At 44.2% G+C, this 18669-nt stretch overlaps 1 protein-coding gene across 2 annotated transcripts in view; it reads left to right on the top strand.

Moving 5' to 3' along the window:
* The window catches only part of eloal (elongin A, like), a 144698-nt gene that overhangs the window by 87219 nt on the left and 38810 nt on the right, over positions 1–18669 (top strand). For both annotated transcript variants that reach the window (XM_072498583.1, XM_072498582.1), the window contains exons 4-5: positions 958–1903; positions 11565–11670. In XM_072498583.1, the coding sequence (XP_072354684.1) occupies positions 958–1903; positions 11565–11670 (1052 nt within the window). The remainder of the gene's footprint in view (positions 1–957; positions 1904–11564; positions 11671–18669) is intronic.

The following is an 18669-nucleotide window of genomic DNA, read 5'->3' as shown; positions in this document are numbered from 1 at the left end:
CTAGTTTGAACCAACCCAAGCATATTTTAATTTGGTATTTGCACAGTTGACAGTTAAATTTAAACTCCTATTTGCACCACCCTGTTCCTGGATCTACTTTATTATTTTAAGATGTACTTAACTGTGGTGATATACATCACTAAGTACACAAAGGGTTAATGTACCTACACTATACCTAGCTAGACACTAGAGGGAGCACTAGAGACATGACACACAGGCAGTCAACCAATAGGTCCGTAAGATAGGACACGACCAATGGGCAGTCAAGATGCACACAAGAGGTGACACTACCACAGGAGGGCATTACACCAACCCATATAAAAGGACACATCACACATACTCCGTCTCTTTCCAGTGGAGACACTCAGTGAGTACAGACACAGGGTTGATTGAACATCACACCCACCACGTGGATTGTAGCAGACTGGTTCGTCAGTCTGAGTAGCTGTAGCAGGATTAACAGTAGCGTCAAATCCAAGTAGGAGAATTGTTAACCGTTAAATACATGTGTTAAAACTATCTCCAAGTCTGAACCTTCCTTTGTCAGAGTGCATCAAGGAAGCAGCCTATGCTACCTCAAGAGCATAACAAAACACTTACCAGAAGAGCTGTTCCTCTGGTTCTATTTGAAGTGTGAGGCAATGCTATGTAAATACATAGTTTATTCTTGATTGATTCAAATTGTTTACACTATTAATACATACCATCGCTATGGTAGAGCAATAACTAACTTTATGGAAATGGAGATAGTGAATTATGCATTCGGAGACTTAATCTTACTCATTTTTGCGTATGATATTTTTGTGTGTATTTTACATGTTCAAGACCTTTCACTGTGCACAAAGGACTGTTAATATGACGTACTGTGAACATATTCTTGTTATGAAGTTATTTTTGTGAGGTTTTTCTCTTTTCAATTGATCCTTAATTTTATTAGAATGTCAATTTTTTTTTTAGGAATATCAGTGAACAAAATGAAAGGATGAGGAATAATGACTTTGGCCATTTTGGGAAAAAGGAAAATACGGACAAATCTTCTGGGCTCTCCAGTCATGAAGAGACTTTGCACATGACTGATGTGAATAAGCCTGCAAAACTCAATGAAGGAGAAAGTCCACAAAAAAGAGAGGGGGCTATGTCTAATCAACAACCGTCAAAGATCAATTCCAATCGGTTAAAGACTGGTAAGCAGAAACCTTCATGGGGGGAGAGAAAAAAATACAGTAATTGTGCATCAAAAAACATATCTCTGCATGATGAACAATTGCCAAAAAATGTTCAGAAAAGTGACAAATCAAAATCATCAGATAAGGACCAAAATGACTTTTCTGGAAAAGCTGAAAAGCCTACAAGTGGCCTTAAAGTCAAAAAGTCAAATAAAAACCAGCACAAGAAGGATTCTTCACTGGAAAACCCTGCTACCTCCTCCGTTATGAGTCAGGAAAATTGTCTTTTGGAAAAGGGCACTGGTGAGAATGGTAAAAAGAATAAAAGAAAATCCATGGATGAAACAGAAAATTTGAAATTATCGAGCAAGGTGCAGAAATGGTCTTCAAAGGACAAAGAAAGTTGTGGAGCAGACAAATTACAGGACATGTCTTGTATGGCAAAGGAGAGCATTAAAGCCTGTAAAGTGGAAGGTGATTCTGAATTTGAAAAGGAAGAGTTTGAAAAACCAACTATGACATTTGAATCGTACCTAAACTATGAGGAACCAAAAAGAAAAGCAAAACGAATCCACACAAATAAGAATTTGACTATTCCGGGAAAACACAAGGATTCTAAGTTGAGCACAATAAAAAAAGAGAATGCTGGATCTCACAGTAAGGAAAGCAACAGAAGGAAGAATACAGACCGAAGACCGCAACATGAGGAAGATATTTGGCTTGCCACACCTAAAAAGGTATCTTTTTAAAGTAAATTGTAAGCCAAAGGTTTTGGAGGAGAAAGGAAGGAAGCAACATTGAGGGATTTAAGAAAGAAACACTAGAGAATAGAGGCATGAAAGCATGACCATCAATTGTGTAGAGATGACACTGATCGCAAGTAGACCAGTATCAAAAGAGCGTGCGCAGATGTGAACTTATCCAGCAAGGTTTCTGTTTCTGTTTGTGTTTAGAATGCTGGATGGCTAAATATCCATCAGTGTTTTACATCTGTTTTCTCTGCTTGTGTTTGGGGCCGAAAGTCAGTGGTTCGATGAGGTGTGACCTTGGAAGCATTTAAAGCTAAGATCAAAAATTTTGAAATCCAATTCTGGCACCTTGACTATCCCCAATTTTAATTGAACAACTATCAATGGCTGTGCCTTCAGCTGCCTATGCTCCATGCTCTGGAATTCCCTCCCAAAACCCCTTGATCTCGTTTTTTTCCTTCTTTTAGAAACTGACCTTGGAGCCAAGCTTTTGCCTTCTTTCCTAATAGCTTCTTATGTGGCTCAGTGTCAAATTTTACTTCAGAATTCTCTTGTGAGGTGCCTTGGGGTGTATTGTGATGTTAAATGTGCTGTAAAAATCGAAGTTGTTGTATTTGACATTGGGACAATGCAGAGTATGCCTTTAGACACATAATGTAACGACCAGCAACATTCTGAATCCATTATAATTTATAGAGTAGAATTGGGGATTTCGGCAATGGAATCGCTGGAGAAATCTGCATTCGGGTGCCAAAGGCATGGATTAGAATTTCTGCATCGAATGCTTTGGAAGTTATTCCGAGGTGGTTTACTAGACTGATACCAGGAATGGGAGTGTTGTCATATGAGGAAATATTGGACAGGTTAGGCTTGTATCCACTGGAGCTTAGAAAAGTAAGAGACAATTTGACCGAAACCTTTAAGATCCTGAGTGGTCTTGACCAGGTAGATCTGACGGGCTTGTTTTCTCTTGTGGGAGAATCTGCAATAAGGAGTCGCTGTTTGAAAATATGGGGTCACTCATTTAAGACCGAGATGAGGGGAGATTATTCCCGAGAGCCATGAGTCTTTGGAACTCTCTTCCTTGAAAGACAGTGGAAGCAGAATCTTTGAATATTTAGAAGCTGGATTAATTCTTGATTTAATAGCTATCCGAGGTGGGCAGGAATGTGAAGTTGAGGTTACAATCAGATCAGCCATGATATTATTGAACAGCGGAGCAGGTTCGAGGGGCTGAGTGGCCTATTCGTCCTAATTCATCTGTTACATATCTTAAGAGAGGCCAATTATGTTTGAAGACTTAGAGCGAAGCAGTCTTATGGAAGGCAACTAAGGGACTTCCAAAGGGGAACAAAGTCCCCTAGCGAGTGCGTTTAGAATGTGTTTTCCGGCTCTAGCAGTGCCGAGAAACATATGGCTATTCAACGTGACTCGAGTTGTATATGGGGCTGAGGCTGCACATAGCTCCGTTTTGTACAGTGGGGAGCTCCGCTCACCAGAACTCTCCAGTGTAGCAGGAGATCAGGGCACCATTTTTAAATGGCATCCTGATCTACAAGGCCCCTGAAACGATCCCGATCTCCACCCCAGCCCAAACGCACTATGGGAGGGGTCCCCGCTTCCCTCCCTAGCACCCACGCCAGGCACCTCCGGCCCAATCGTGTGCAGGAAATGCCAGCTTGGCCTCTTGTTAGTGCCAAGCTGGCACACTGGCAGAGCCACCTGGATACCTTGGCAGTGACAGGCTGGCACCCATATTGCAAAGTCTCGCAAGGCCGTGTTGAATCTCGCTAGGTGTGGCGAGCCGGGTCGGTCCAGGGAGTGGGGTCACCCGGCATTCATCGGCCGTGCTGTCCCGCGGCAAACTGCTTTTCTGGCGCACTGTGGCCGTTGAATTTCACCCTAAGCCCCTCTGACCAACTCATTACGATGCTGAACTTTTACAACTTTAGCCCATTTGTAAGTAGGCTCCTAGACAAAGTAAAAAGGCTCAAATTAATTAAAGTAATATATCTACATACATAGATGCCAATTAGTGTTGAGAGAGACTCTGGACTTGATCTCATCTGAGAGGAAGTTCTAGATGTTGGCCTGCCTCCCCACGGTAGGCTATTGCAGAAAATACGGAGGCTCCCCACGGTTCCCCACGGTAGGCCATTGCAGAAAATACGGAGGCTGGGGATTGAGGGTGATTTAGAGATGTGGATCAGAAATTGGCTAGCTGAAAGAAGACAGAGGGTGGTGGTTGATGGGAAATGTTCAGAATGCAGTTCAGTTACAGGTGGCGTACCACAAGGACCTGTTCTGGGGCCGTTGCTGTTTGTCATTTTTATCAATGACCTAGAGGAAGGCGCAGAAGGGTGGGTGAGTAAATTTGCAGACGACACTAAAGTCGGTGGTGTTGTCGACAGTGTGGAGGGATGTAGCAGGTTACAGAGGGACATAGATAAGCTGCAGAGCTGGGCTGAGAGGTGGCAAATGGAGTTTAATGTAGAGAAGTGTGAGGTGATTCACTTTGGAAGGAATAACAGGAATGCGGAATATTTGGCTAATGGTAAAGTTCTTGGAAGTGTGGATGAGCAGAGGGATCTAGGTGTCCATGTACATAGATCCCTGAAAGTTGCCACCCAGGTTGATAGGGTTGTGAAGAAGGCCTATGGAGTGTTGGCCTTTATTGGTAGAGGGATTGAGTTCCGGAGTCAGGAGGTCATGTTGCAGCTGTACAGAACTCTGGTACAGCCGCATTTGGAGTATTGCGTACAGTTCTGGTCACCGCATTATAGGAAGGACGTGGAGGCTTTGGAGCGGGTGCAGAGGAGATTTACCAGGATGTTGCCTGGTATGGAGGGAAAATCTTATGAGGAAAGGCTGATGGACTTGAGGTTGTTTTCGTTGGAGAGAAGAAGGTTAAGAGGAGACTTAATAGAGGCATACAAAATGATCAGGAGGTTAGATAGGGTGGACAGTGAGAGCCTTCTCCCGCGGATGGAAATGGCTGGCACGAGGGGACATAGCTTTAAACTGAGGGGTAATAGATATAGGACAGAGGTCAGAGGTAGGTTCTTTACGCAAAGAGTGGTGAGGCCGTGGAATGCCCTACCGGCAACAGTAGTGAACTCGCCAACATTGAGGGCATTTAAAAGTTTATTGGATAAGCATATGGATGATAATGGCATAGTGTAGGTTAGATGGCTTTTGTTTCGGTGCAACATCGTGGGCCGAAGGGCCTGTACTGCGCTGTATAGTTCTATGTTCTATGTTCCAATCTACTTCTGTTTCTCCAATGTGGTTACCGTGTTCAAGGGTGGAAAAACACATACAGTTCCATTAGGCTTTAATTCAGATCTAAATTTAGATTATCTGGAGAGCAATAAAGAACATGGATTCTCCTAACTGCTAAATTGCATCTGAGGTGAACTATTTTTTTTCTAGTTATTCTTTCATCTTTTTTCTAATCGTCCTTCTGAGTGGTTTGCTAAGCCATTTCGGAGACCAGGTAAGAGACAACCACATTGCTGTGGGTCGAATCCCGGAGAGGGTAGGGATGACAGATTTCCTTCCCCACAATGCATTTAACAGACTAGATTGTTTTGTAGGACAATAGACAGTAAAACTAAGTTTGTATTTAAGATTTATTCTTTGAATTTAAATTTCACAAGCTGCCATGGTGGGATCTGAACCCACCTCCCCAGAGCATTAGCCTGGGCGGCTGGACTATTAGTTGCCACAATATCAATTTCCTGTTGTGCCGGACTTTTTTTAAGGTATTTTTTTAAAGTTTCACATGAACCACTATAAATCAAGGTGAATGTATTCAACTGGCGTCATGGTCATTGAGAATTTGATTTCAGTTTTTTGAAATTGGAAAATGAAAAGCTGGTTCAATTTAGTAATTAAAAAAAAAAGGTTACCATTTAGTTATTGCGTTGTCAATAAAAACAACAACTGGTACTCTTTATTGCAGACTTCCCCAGCTTGGCCTGCATGCAACTCCAGTCCAAGCGACCACTCTTTACAAACCACTTGGTTATATGGAACCACCACAAAGAACAACAATGTTTGAAAAATGGACATTCCTAAAAGGATTGTGCAGTTCAAGAAGATGGCTCATCACCTCAAGGGCAATTAGGGATATGTAACAAATAATGGCCTTGCAAGCAAAACCCACATCCTGAAGAAAATGCATTAAAAAAAAAAAAAAAAACAAGCTGCAAAACTCTCAGCCACACCTGCACACTTGTTGCTATAATGATTCTGAACAAATTTCTTCTTGCGCACTAAATTGATGATTCAAGTCACCATCTCCCCAGATAGAGAATTACTATGTTAAAACACTTCCTGATTTTTAAATCTTCTCTGGGCCTTCTCTGCTCAAGTAGAAATAGTTCCAGCATCTTTCCTATGGTTAATTATAGTTTATCCCTGACATTATCCTATTCAGCCTATATTGTGGCTTTCATGTCATCATTTTTACGGATACCCAAAGTACATACAGTAACCATGAACTAATCTTTCCCTTGTACAAATTGGTCATTACCTCTCTTTTTTTAATCTCTATGCCCAAGGTTATGAAATCCAATATAGGCTTCTTCCACAGTTTTATCTTGTACTCCATTTGCTGTAGAGCTGTTAGTTGTCCTGAAATCATGACAGCAAGTCTTTCTATCTACCTACACTTGTAATTTCCCTGAGTTATGTATTTTTGAACCCTGAGGTCATAGTTCAGAAAGTGAGGATGAAGATGCAAAGAAAGAAAAACTGAAAAAGGCTCTTGTTGCTGAAGAAACTCGTTTGAAGCAAGTTGAACAAATTTTACAAATCGATGAACGTAAACGAGGCTACAACAGCATCTTTGAAATAAAGGAACCCACTGAAGAAGAAATAGAGGCATACAGAATGAAACATCAAAGACCTGAAGATCCTATGGCTTCTTTCCTGAGGCAGTAATATTAGATGATTAGATAAATCATCTCAAGCAGCCATTTTGTGCTGCTTCACACATTACCTTTCCTTCATTGTAAGGTCAGAGTGGGATGTTTACTGATGATTGCACCATTCACAAGTCCTCAGATACGGAAGCTGTCTGTGGCTGTGTGCAACAAGGCTTGGATTGATCAGTGCTAAGTAACATTACCTGGCATCTTTGTGGTATGAATGACCACCAACAAGAAGAGAGGATCAAACCATATACTCTTTGACCTTCAAATAGGCATTACCATTGCTAAATCCCCAACCATCAACATCTTGGGGGCCAATGTTGACAAGAAAAGAATGGACAACATACTGAAATGATATTTACGTAGCTAGAACAGACGTCAGGTAAGTGAAAGGGGATAGCAAGGAGAGGGGTGGAGTATAGGGTGTCCCTGTACGCTGATGATCTCATACTTTATGTGACAGATTTGTCCCTACCATGGATGATCTAATGGAACTGTGAGGCGCCTTGGCTCTTTTTTCAGGGTACAAGCTAAACTTGAGAATGCTTTCCAGTTAATCCCCTGGGGAGGGGAGTTATTATAGGGGGTGCTACCTTTACATATGACCTATTCCAGCTTTAGGCATCTGGGGGTTCAAGTAGCCTGAGATTGGCCCATCTCCGTAAACTGAACTATACGAGGTTGATAGGCGGAGTCAGGACCGATCTCCAAAGATGGGATAATCTTCTCCTGTCCTTGGCGGGCAGGGTTCAGCCAGTCAAGATGAACATTTTGTCAAGATTTTAGTTTTTGTTCCAGTGTTTGTCGGTCTTTCCCCCTAAATCTTTTTTTTTTTTGCGGGAGTTGAAAAGTTGGTCACTTCCTTTATATGGATGGGCAAGACCGCGAGGATTCGAAGGACAATCCTTCACAAGGATATACAGTCAGCGGGCTTGGTGCTGCCGACCCTGATATTTCATTACTGGGCAGCGAATGCGGAGAAGGTGTTGGGTGTGTGTAGTGATCCGGGAGCCACGTGGGTGCAGATGGAATCAAAGTCTTGTGTAGAGGGTCTGACCTGAGGGAATTAGCAACAGTCTGCTCCCTTTCTCAACAACAAAGTATTCGACAAATCCAGTGGCTGTTTCCGCTTGGAGACAATTTCAACAGCATATAGAACATAGTGCAGAAGGAGGCCATTCGGCCCACCGAGTCTTCACCGACCCACTTAAGCCTTCACTTCCCCCCCTATCCCCGTAACCCCATAACCCCTCCTAGCCTTTTTTTGGTTACTAAGGGCAATTTATCATGGCCAATCCACCTAACCTGCGCGTCTTTGGACTGTGGGAGGAAACCGGAGCACCCGGAGGAATCCCACGGAGACACTGGGAGAACGTGCAGACAGAGCACAGATAGTGACCCAAGCCGGGAATCGAACCTGGGACCCTGGTGCTGTGAAGCCACAGTGCTACCAACTTGTGCTACCGTGCTGCCCAAAGAGGAGCTCAGTTTAGTGAGCTCAGTTGGCTCCGATTTGTGCAAAACACCTGTTTGAGCCTGCGAGATTGGAAGCCACTTTCGCGGGGGAGGGGGTGGCGGGGTTGGAGAGAATTGGGAATTGGTGATCTGTTCCTGGAGGGCCGGTTTACCAGTTTGAAGGAACTGGGGAGAGGTTTGGGCTCTCGCAATCTGACTTATTCAGATATTTATACTGAACTTTGCAAAACCTGTTTTCCCAACATTCCCCATGGTGCCACCAACCTGTGTTTTGGAGAGAGTTCTTTGACTCGCAGGTTCGGAGGAAGGGAGCAGCTCCAGTATTTCTGGACCGATTATATCGGAGGATTGGTGGAGGGGGTTAAGGCCAGGTGGGAAGAGGAACTAGGGCCCGTTCTGGATGATTTTAGGTGTGGAGTGAGGCCCTGCGGAGGGTGAACTCCACGTCCTTGTGCGCGAGGCTTGGTTTAATGCAACTCTGAAGTAGTTTTTAAGGGTGAACTGACTAGGTCCACAATCACTCGTTTATTTGCAGGGGTGGAAGATAAGTACAAGCGTTGCTCAGGGGATCTGGCAAACCATGTGCACGTGATTGGGTCCTGCCCCAAGCCCGTGGGTTTTTGGGTCTCCTCCTTTGGTACCATGTCGGCGATTCTGAAAGTTGAACTGGAACCCTGTCCTTTTGTGGCCATATTTGGGGTGTCCGACTCTCCCGAGCTGCAGACTGGTGGGGGGCTGATGTCCTCGCCTTCTCCTCGCTGATTGCCCAGAGTCGAGTGCTGGTCAGGTGGTGCTCTGCTTCTCCACTCAATGCTTCAGTGTGGTTGGGAGACCTGATGGCGTTCCTATTCTTCGAGAAAGTAAACCGTAAGGGGTGCAATTGATGGGTTTTACCAGAGGTGGCAGCGATTATTGTGTATTGTGGTCACTGTTAGTGCTGTGGGGGGGTGGGGGGAGCGTGAAGAGGGATTACGTTTTGTGAGAGAGTAGGTTATGTTTTGGGGTTGTTTGTGTGTATTGGTGTTTTATTCTGTTTTGTTGTTTGTATTATCTTATATTATATATAAAATGGAAACATTTGAATAAAACATATATTTGCAGTTAATACTGTACCTCCATAACTTCTTAGAGGTGTATATATATTACTTAGTGAAATAGAAAATGAGAAATGCAGAGTGTTAGTTGAAGTTGAAAAAACAAATTTGGGGAAAGAAAACCTAATTAAAAACTGATTAAGCTTTGTGTAAAGGAGGCATTTGTGTTCCAGGGAGAGATTAATTCCTGGAATGATTTGAGTGAAGACCAAAGCTTGTGACGTATGAGGTATCTTTTTTTTTTTAAAAACGATGAAATCTGAGAACACTTACAAAAGCAAGAGATTAATACATGGATTTATGGAAGTCATTTGATGAGGTGCCACATAAGGAGGGGGAGCGTTAAAAACTCTAACACGGTATTTCAGATGAATGCAGTCCTATGAATAGAGAAATGTTTAGGAGGGAAACCACCATAGGGAGGAATTGATGTTTCATATTACTGAATGTGGCCAGGAGTCTGTAACAAGACTTTTTTTTGTTTGACCATTTATGTAAATGACCTGGCCACAGTTCCCTGAGGAATGATATTGAAACCTAAAAGATACAAAAATTGGGTGACATTGTGAGCAGTCGAGAACATAGAACATAGAAAATACAGCACAGAACAGGCCCTTCGGCCCACGATGTTGTGCCGAACCTTTGTCCTAGATTAATCATAGATTATCATTGAATTCACAGTGCAGAAGGAGGCCATTCGGCCCTTTGAGTCTGCACCGGCTCTTGGAAAGAGCACCCTACCCAAACTCAACACCTCCACCCAACACCAAGGGCAATTTTGGACATTAAGGGCAATTTATCATTGGCCAATTCACCTAACCTGCACATCTTTGGACTGTGGGAGGAAACCGGAGCACCCGGAGGAAACCCACGCAGACACTGGGAGGACGTGCAGACTCCGCACAGACAGTGACCCAAGCCAGAATCGAACCTGGGACCCTGGAGCTGTGAAGCAATTGTGCTATCCACAATGCTACCGTGCTGCCCTTAAGAACAACTAAATCTACACTATATCAAATGTAAGGTGGTCCTTGTTTGGGGAGCAAGAAAGTGAGAGGTAACCGTAAATTTTACTGACAGTAAAGAATTCTACTTTCTAATCAAAGGCTGGTTAGAAAAATATAAGAAGGAAATTGGGCAAGTGTTTGAAATCCAGAAACGTATTGAACAGAGCAGGGTAATGGAATTAGAGTTTGTAACTTTGGCCGATGAGCTATCACCAGACAAAAATGGGCTGATTTGACCACCTTGCGTGTTATAATTTCTAGGATTCAGGGTGGTATAACAGTGTACACCAGCTTTCCTTTGTGTAATGGGAGTGTCCCTTTAAGAAATGTGTGTTTATCAAATGACTTCAGTGATGTCATTGTGTGGGTGGAGCTGGGCTGTGGCTCTAGCTTTTATTTTCGTTTTGAGCTGGGAGCTGGCTGTGGAACTGGGTTTTACTTTCGGTTTACACAGTTGGAAGCTGGATTCAGACAAAGAAGGCTTCTCTTCTCTCTCTCTCTCTATGTTAAAAGGTGTCCAGATCACTTGATAATTTAAAAATGATAACTGTTTTCTGCAAAGAATTAAAACCTACTGTTTTGGTAAAAAGGGTTGTTCTGGTTTTATTGGATGTTGTTATCAAGTTGAAACAGCAGAAAGGGAAGTTATTAAGCGTTATTCATATATATAGAACTGTAGCTGTGTGGGGTATTTCTGTTTGTCGTTGATAAGTATGCTTACTATGTGTGTTTATATAAATGTTAACTGAATTCATAGAATAAACTTTGTTTTTGATTAAAAGTGCTTAAGGCCTCTGTTGAATAACACCTGAAAGGTTGGCGCTTATGCTCCCCATACCACAATCTATTAAAAGTTGTGGGTCAGGTGAACTCCATGATACACTTTGGTGTTCTCTAAACCCTGGCCCATAACACGTGCTGCTGTTAATTTAGGTCACTTGTTTCACCACAGCCGTGTAACTGAGTTGAATATTCACCTGCTTCTTCCTCCTTTTACTGAATTGCTCCATGGCAATTTTTATACATAGTGGTTCTGTGCGCGCTCGCCATTTCTCGGTAGAAGTTTTATTGTTCTGTTAACAAAAGAACAATCCAGTCAAAATTTAGTTTGCTTGGTTTCTTTTGTATTTTACAGGGGAAAATTGATATAAATACTTTGTTAGATATCCCGTTGCCTAAATTTCTCCCAGACGTTACTGATATGCCTTCTGATAGTCCACCTGCATCTCCCGTCAAGAAATGTAAGTGACTTCGCAAACGTTTAAGTCGGCAATTTTCTCTTTGCCGTTTTTTTTTTGTTCACCTTTCATGGCAACCTTTCCAGCATCTGTTATCGAGCTTTTAAAGACATGTCTTCCACCAATGCTCGGAGCTGGGTATCATGTGAGTCCGAGCACCTCAGTTATACTGGACAAAGCACTGTGCCTTTACTTACCCCTACAGTGAGGCACCGGGCCTCCACCTTGAGCTTTCCCATGATTAGAGATCAAAAACTCACTCATTTCTTTTGATTATTTAATATGCACTTCAAATGATCCTGCTGGATACTTCCGTCAGGCTCTGAATTCTTGGAAGGTGACGAACATTTCAGTTGGGAATTCATTCAGAGAAAGATCAAATTATCCGAGCGTAAATGCTGAATATAAATGCTTTTTTTATAATATCAACTGACTGGTCACCTCGGGCTGCAAAGTAAGAATGAAGTGACTAATTAACATTAGGGAGCTCTGTGCAATAACGGGGTAAAAAGTAAGAAACTTCTCGAAACGCGCAGTGTTTCAATTATGTGGGTCAGCTGCAAGTAGGTCAGTAGGCAGTGTTAACAAAGTACAGTGCAACTGGGAGCTGCCTGGTCGGATGGAACTGGTTTGTGACTCGGGTGAATGACCTGCCAAAGCCCAGCTGGTTACAGTGAGCTTGGAATTCGAATGAAGATCTTTTTAAAATGGCATATTTGTTGACTGGGAATTATTCCACATGCTCATTGACACGGAGATCAGCACTCGAGGAGTAAATCCATGGCCATTGTGAAGAACGGGTTTCATGTCACTAGACGCTGCAACCAGCATTATAACTTGATGGGGATGTACCACTGGGATGGGCTGCACCTGGATGGTTACAGTCCAAACAGGATAAATAGAAACATATAAAATAATTTAAATCAATACAGTGGAAGGTGGCTCTTTGGAGTAGAAGTAATAACCAAAAGAAAAAGAGGGGATAAGAAAAAAAGGTCGAAGTACTGTTAGAGATAAAGGTGATATAAGTGCGCAGAGTACAGAATAATAAAATACTTGTTCAAACGATGGAGGAATCATTAACAAAAAAAGTAAATGACATGTATGGTAATGCACGGAGCATCAGGAAAGAGTGAAACCTTTAGTGCTGTGGGAAGGGTTTAAGTTGATTTTGGTGTGGGATGAACAGTAGGTGATCCCAAGGGGAAAAGAAAATTAGGAGTGATGAACAATGCAGGAAGTAAATGGAACAGAAAAGGCAAAACTGACTAGGATGGTGTGAATGCAAGTTGTATTGCAAATAGGTTTGATTAGTTAATAGGTGCAAGTTGCTGTGGGGTCAAGGTGAGGGATTTTTATTTGGAGGAAGGGTTGGCCAGCCTAGAGGAACTAAGGGAGATGGTAGAGCTGCTGAGGCATAGTGAGTTCAGGTGTCTGCAGGTTAGGGACTATGCACGAAAGGTCTGGAAGGGGTTCCCTAGATTACCGGGATTCACCCTGTTGGAGCAACTGCTGCTTCGAAATGTGGAAGGGGAGGGAAGAATTGTGGATATATATAAATGGCTGGGGGAGCAGGGAGGCGAGCTGGTGGTGAAGATCAAGGAGAAGTGGAAAGCGGAGTTGGGAATCGAGATCAATTGGGGAGTATGGAGTGAGGCACTGTGAAGGGTAAACGGGACCTCCTCTTGTGCAAGGATGAGCCTGATACAGTTCAAGGTGATGCACAGGGTACATATGACTCGGGCGAGAATGAGTGGGTTCTTTCAGGGGGTAGCAGATGAGTGTGAGAGGTGTGGGCGGGGGCCAGTGAATCATGTGCACATGTTTTTGGGGTTGTGAAAAATTTGGAAGATTCTGGGCGGGAGTGTTCGTGGTCTTAGCCAGGATAGTGGAAGAGGGAGTGGCGATATTTGGGGTTTCAGAGAAGCCGGAGCTCATGGAGAGGAGGAAGGCCGATGTCTTGGCCTTCGCCTCTCTGATTGCACGGCAACAAATTTTGCTGGAGTGGCGGTCGGCATCGTCACCGGGGGTAGCGGCTTGGTTGGGTGACCTGTACGACTTCCTGTGGTTAGAGAAGATAAAGTATGAGTTCAGGGGCTCAGCAGGGGAGTTTGAGAAAAGGTGGAGGATGTTCGTGACCGTGTTTGAGGGTCTGTTCATCGCCGGGGGGGGGGTACAATTTTCCAACTTTCTTTCCGTACCCAGGCATGTTCTCCATTTTCACATGATCCATTTCTTTCTTGAATACCTTGATTGGACCTACCTCCACCACACTCAGGCAGCACATCCAGATCTTATTTTTTAAAACTTATTTTATTCCAAACTTATTCAAACGGTTACAAACATAAATAATCCGGGGAACATGCTCCCCCATCTCACATTTTTACAGTCTGTACAGGTTTAGCCCATTTCCTCCTCCCGTGCTCCCCTTCCTCCCGTGACAAAGTTCCTCGAACATGGCCACGAACAGCCCCCACCTTGCCTTGAAGACCACCGCTAAGCCCCTCAGTTCGTACTTGATTTTCTCCAAGCGAAGGAAGTCATACAGGTCCCCCAGTCGCATTCAGAGAGACGAAGGCCACGACATCACCTACATCAGCTCCAATGTCTCCGATATGCCGAAGATCGCCACCAATGGGTCCGGCATGACCCCCCCCCCCCCCCCAATCTTTGTTAGTGTCCCGGACACTCCTGCTCTATCTCTCTAACTTCTCACAGCCTCAGACACATGCGCATGGTTCGCTGGTCCCCGCCCACACATCCCACATTCGTCTGCCACTCCCTGAAAGAACCCACTTATCCTCACCCGACTCATATGCCCCTATGTACCATCTTAAACTGTATCAGGCTCATCCTCGCACACAAGACCATTGAGTTCACCCTCACTCCACACTCCCCAACTTCTCTCCCCACCCAGCTCCTCCTCCTACTTCTCTTTAATCTTCACCACCTGTTCACCCCCCTGCTCAACCATCCATATATGTCCCTGATCCTGCCCTCCCCTTCCACGTCCGAAAGCAGCAACTGTTCCAATAGGGGATACTTCTGCAGCTGAGAAACGCTGTTCACATCTTCCATGCAAAGTCCCTTGCCTGTAAATATCTAAATTCACTTACAATCGGGAGCTCAACCCTCGCCCTCAGCTCCTCTATGCTTGCGGACCCCTCATCCAAATCACTCGTGCTCACCAGCCCCACCTCTCTCCACTTCCTATACATACTGTCCGGCTCAAATCCGTGGTTTTCTCACAACGGCGTTAACACCAACATCCCCTCTGTCCTAAAGTGCCTCCTCAGCTGATTCCACACCTTCATTGTGGACTGTATAACTGGGGCTCTCCGTATACCTCCTTGGCAGCAGAAGCGATGAGGGACATCCCTGCCTCGTTCCCCTGTGCAACCCAAAACTTTGTGAATTCATCTCATTGGTCTGTTCGCTCGCCACCGGGGCCACATACAACAGGCGCACCATGCCACAAACTTCGGCCCGAACCCAAACCTTCCCAGGACCTCGAACAGGTACCGCCACTCCACCCGGTCAAATATCTTCTCCACAGCAATTATCTCCAGTGCCCGTCGTCTCAACAGGGTCATAATCACGTTCAACAATCGCCTTATATTACTTAAGAGTTGTCTGAACTTTACGAAGCATGTTTGATCCTCCACAACCACCCCTGGGACACATCCTTCCATCCTCCCCGCCACCAACTTGGCTAGTACTTTTATGTCCATGTTAACAATGATCTGGGCCTGTATGACCCACATTCTAACTGGTCTTTCCCCTTCTTTGGTGTTAGCGTAATTGTCGCCTGCGTCATCATCTCCGGCAGCTCCCCCTTCTCCAGCACTTCTCTAATCGCCCCCAGCAGATGCGGTGCCAATTCCACTGCGAAGGACAGCACAGTAGCACAAGTGGATAGCAGTGTGGCTTCACAGCACAAGGGTCCCAGGTTCGATTCCTCGCTGGGTCACTGTCTGTGTGGAGTCTGCACGTTCTCCCCGTGTCTGCATGGGTTTCCTCCGGGTGCTCCGGTTTCCTCCCACAGTCCAAAGACGTGAAGGTTAGGTGGATTGGCCATGATAAAATTGCCCTTAGTGACCAAAAAGGTTAGGAGGGATTATTGGGTTACAGGGATAGGGTGGAAGTGAGGGCTTAAGTGGGCCGGTGCAGACTCGATGGGCCGAATGGCCTCCTTCTGCACTGTATGTTCTATGAACTTATAAAATTCCGCCCAGTGACCATCTGGCCCCAGGGCCCTACCCAACGTTATCCCCCTTATGCTTTCTATTACCTCCCTCGGCCCTAAAGGCTCCTCTAGCGCCTGCCTCTTCTCTTCCTTCAGCTGCGGGAATTCCAATCCATCTAAGAACCACCTCATAACCCCTCTTCGCCTCCGGGCCCGCCCTGAACAGTTCCTTGTAATATTCCCTAAACGCCTCATTTATCTTCCCCTTCTCTGTCCGTACCCTGAATTTCCCTGGACATGGCCTGCCTCCGTAACTGAAGTGACAACATTCAACTTGCCTTTTGCCTGCACTCATACTGCACACCCTCGTCCTGCACAGCTGCCTCACTGTCGCCAACCTATTGAATGATCCCTGTAGCTTTTTCCTTCTCAGCACATCCAGATCTTAACCACTTGTGTGAAAATGTTTCTCTTTGTGTCTCCGTAGCTTCTTTTGCCATTTTCCTTGAGTCTATGCCCTCTCGTACTCAATCCTTCTCCCAATGGAAATATTTTCCCCAATCTACTTTGTCCAGACTCTTCATCCTGTCAAATCTCATCTCAACCTTCTCTTCTCCAAGGAAAACAGTCCCAACTTCTCCAATCAGTCCACATAACTAAAGTTCCTCATATCTTTCCTAAAGAATGGCCCCCAGAACTGGACGTAATATTCCAGTTGAGACTGAATCAGTAAGTTTAACATGTCCTTCTTGCTCTTGCACTCTATGTCCTTATTGATAAAACCTCGGACACTATATGTTTTATTTACTGCTCTCTCAATCTGTCCTGCCACTTTTTAATGATTTAAGCACAGCTATACGTAAGTCCCTTAGCTCGTGCATGTCTTTTAGAATGATGCCCTTTATTTTTAAATTGCCTCTCTGGGACCTTCTCACCAAAATTTATTATCTCACTCTTCGCTGTGTTGAATTTAATTTGCCACTTGTCCGCCCATTCCACCAACTTGTTCACATGATTTTCCTCACTGTTCACATGCTTCTGAGTTTTGTCTCAACTTCAAATTTTGAATTGTGCCCCTATGCCAAGATCTATGTCATTAATATATATTGGGAAAGACAAGAGTCTGAACACTGACCCCTGGGGAACACTACAAACCTTCCTTTGATCTGAAAAGCATCCATTAACTACCACTCTCTACTGTCTGTGACTCAGCAAATTTTGTATTCATGTTGTTACTGTCCCTTTTTATTCCATAAGCTATAACCTTTTTTAGAAGTATTTTTATTGAACTTTTTTACACTTGATATCAACATTTACACCACACATAAATAAAATTTAAGAAAAAACAAGAACAACCGTGTCAGCAACATGTATGTCACCGCACCTGTGACCATAGTCTTCATAATCACGTTTCCATATTTACAGTGGCGCACATTGGTTGGTTGTGCACCGCTGACGCTGCTCACACTTGTCCTCCACTTCCACTCATCCTTGGTTAGGTGCACTCTGTACACCACCTTGAGCTGTGTCAGGCTTACCCCGTGCATGAGGAGGTGGAGTTGATCTTGTGCAGCGCCTTGATCCACAGTCCTCCCTCCCCCAAAACCATGCGTGGGTTTCCTCCGGGTGCTCCTGCCCCCCCCTAATAGTCATCTATGTTGTTCTATATGAAGGGGACCCAGTATGGCTTCCAGTCATTAAAGCAGCCATCTGTCATCACCCTCTGTCTCCTATACCCAAGCCAATTTTGTATCCACCGTATCGCAATTCCATGTTATCCCATGTACATCTGCCCATCGTGTGGGCTGGCCATCAAGCACCCATCTATTCTAATCCCATTTTCCAGCACTTTGTCCATAGCCTTGATTGTTGTAGTTGATTACCTCAGTCCCAAGACATCATTGCAGGAGCTCCACAGAGGCTCCTCAGATTAGTGTCCGAGACTCAACTATCTTTAGTTGCTTCATCAATGAACATCCTTCCACCATGAGGTCAAAAGTTGGGACATTCGCTGCTAATAGCACAATGTTCAGCACCATTCACGACTCCCCAGATATTGAAACAGTCCATATCCAAATGCAGAAAGACCTGGGTGCGATTCAACGACCCCATTGCACACGACGCAGATCCGGGCGGAACAGGTAAATCGTGCGTGAACTCATTAAATCTTTACGAATCTCTTCTTTAGGTCTCAGCTAGAGTATTGAATACAATTCTGTTTTTATAAGATAGACGTCAAGGCCTTGGAGAGATTACAGAGGAGGTTTATCAGGATGAGAGCAAAGATTCTGGTGTTCACTTGCATGCAAAGATTAGTGAAATTGGACTTATTCTCCTCGGAGCATATTAAATATTAAAGGGGGATCTAATAGAGATGTTCAACATACTGAGGTGTTTTCATAGAATAAGTAGAGGAAAACTGTTCTCTGGCAAGTGAGTCCGTAATCAAATGTCCTAGATTTGAAATAATTGGTAAAAGCCAATGAGAAGGAAAATGAAGATCAATTTATCCACAAGAGAGTTGTAATGCACCTGAGGACTAATTGCAGGATTATGGGGAAACTGCTGGGATCTGGGACCAAATTGCGATTCTCTTGCAAAAAAAAAAACAGCGCAGGTATGACCGGCCAAATGGCCTCCTGTTGTACTGTAAGGTTCTGTGAGCATGGCATTTGGGCAGGATAGTGACAGTTATCCAAACAAGGCCTGTCATTGAATACATGTGACATAAGTATTAAAAGAACTGAGCTGGCAGCACAACATCAGCTGAAAGGATATTACGTAGCGGCCGTTAGAAAAAGCTGACCACAAACTCT

Source organism: Scyliorhinus torazame, chromosome 4 (genome assembly GCF_047496885.1).
Source record: "Scyliorhinus torazame isolate Kashiwa2021f chromosome 4, sScyTor2.1, whole genome shotgun sequence".
NCBI classification, from domain to species: Eukaryota; Metazoa; Chordata; class Chondrichthyes; order Carcharhiniformes; family Scyliorhinidae; genus Scyliorhinus; species Scyliorhinus torazame.
Note: the sequence above shows the minus strand (reverse complement) of the source record. Positions and strands in the feature narration are given on the sequence as shown.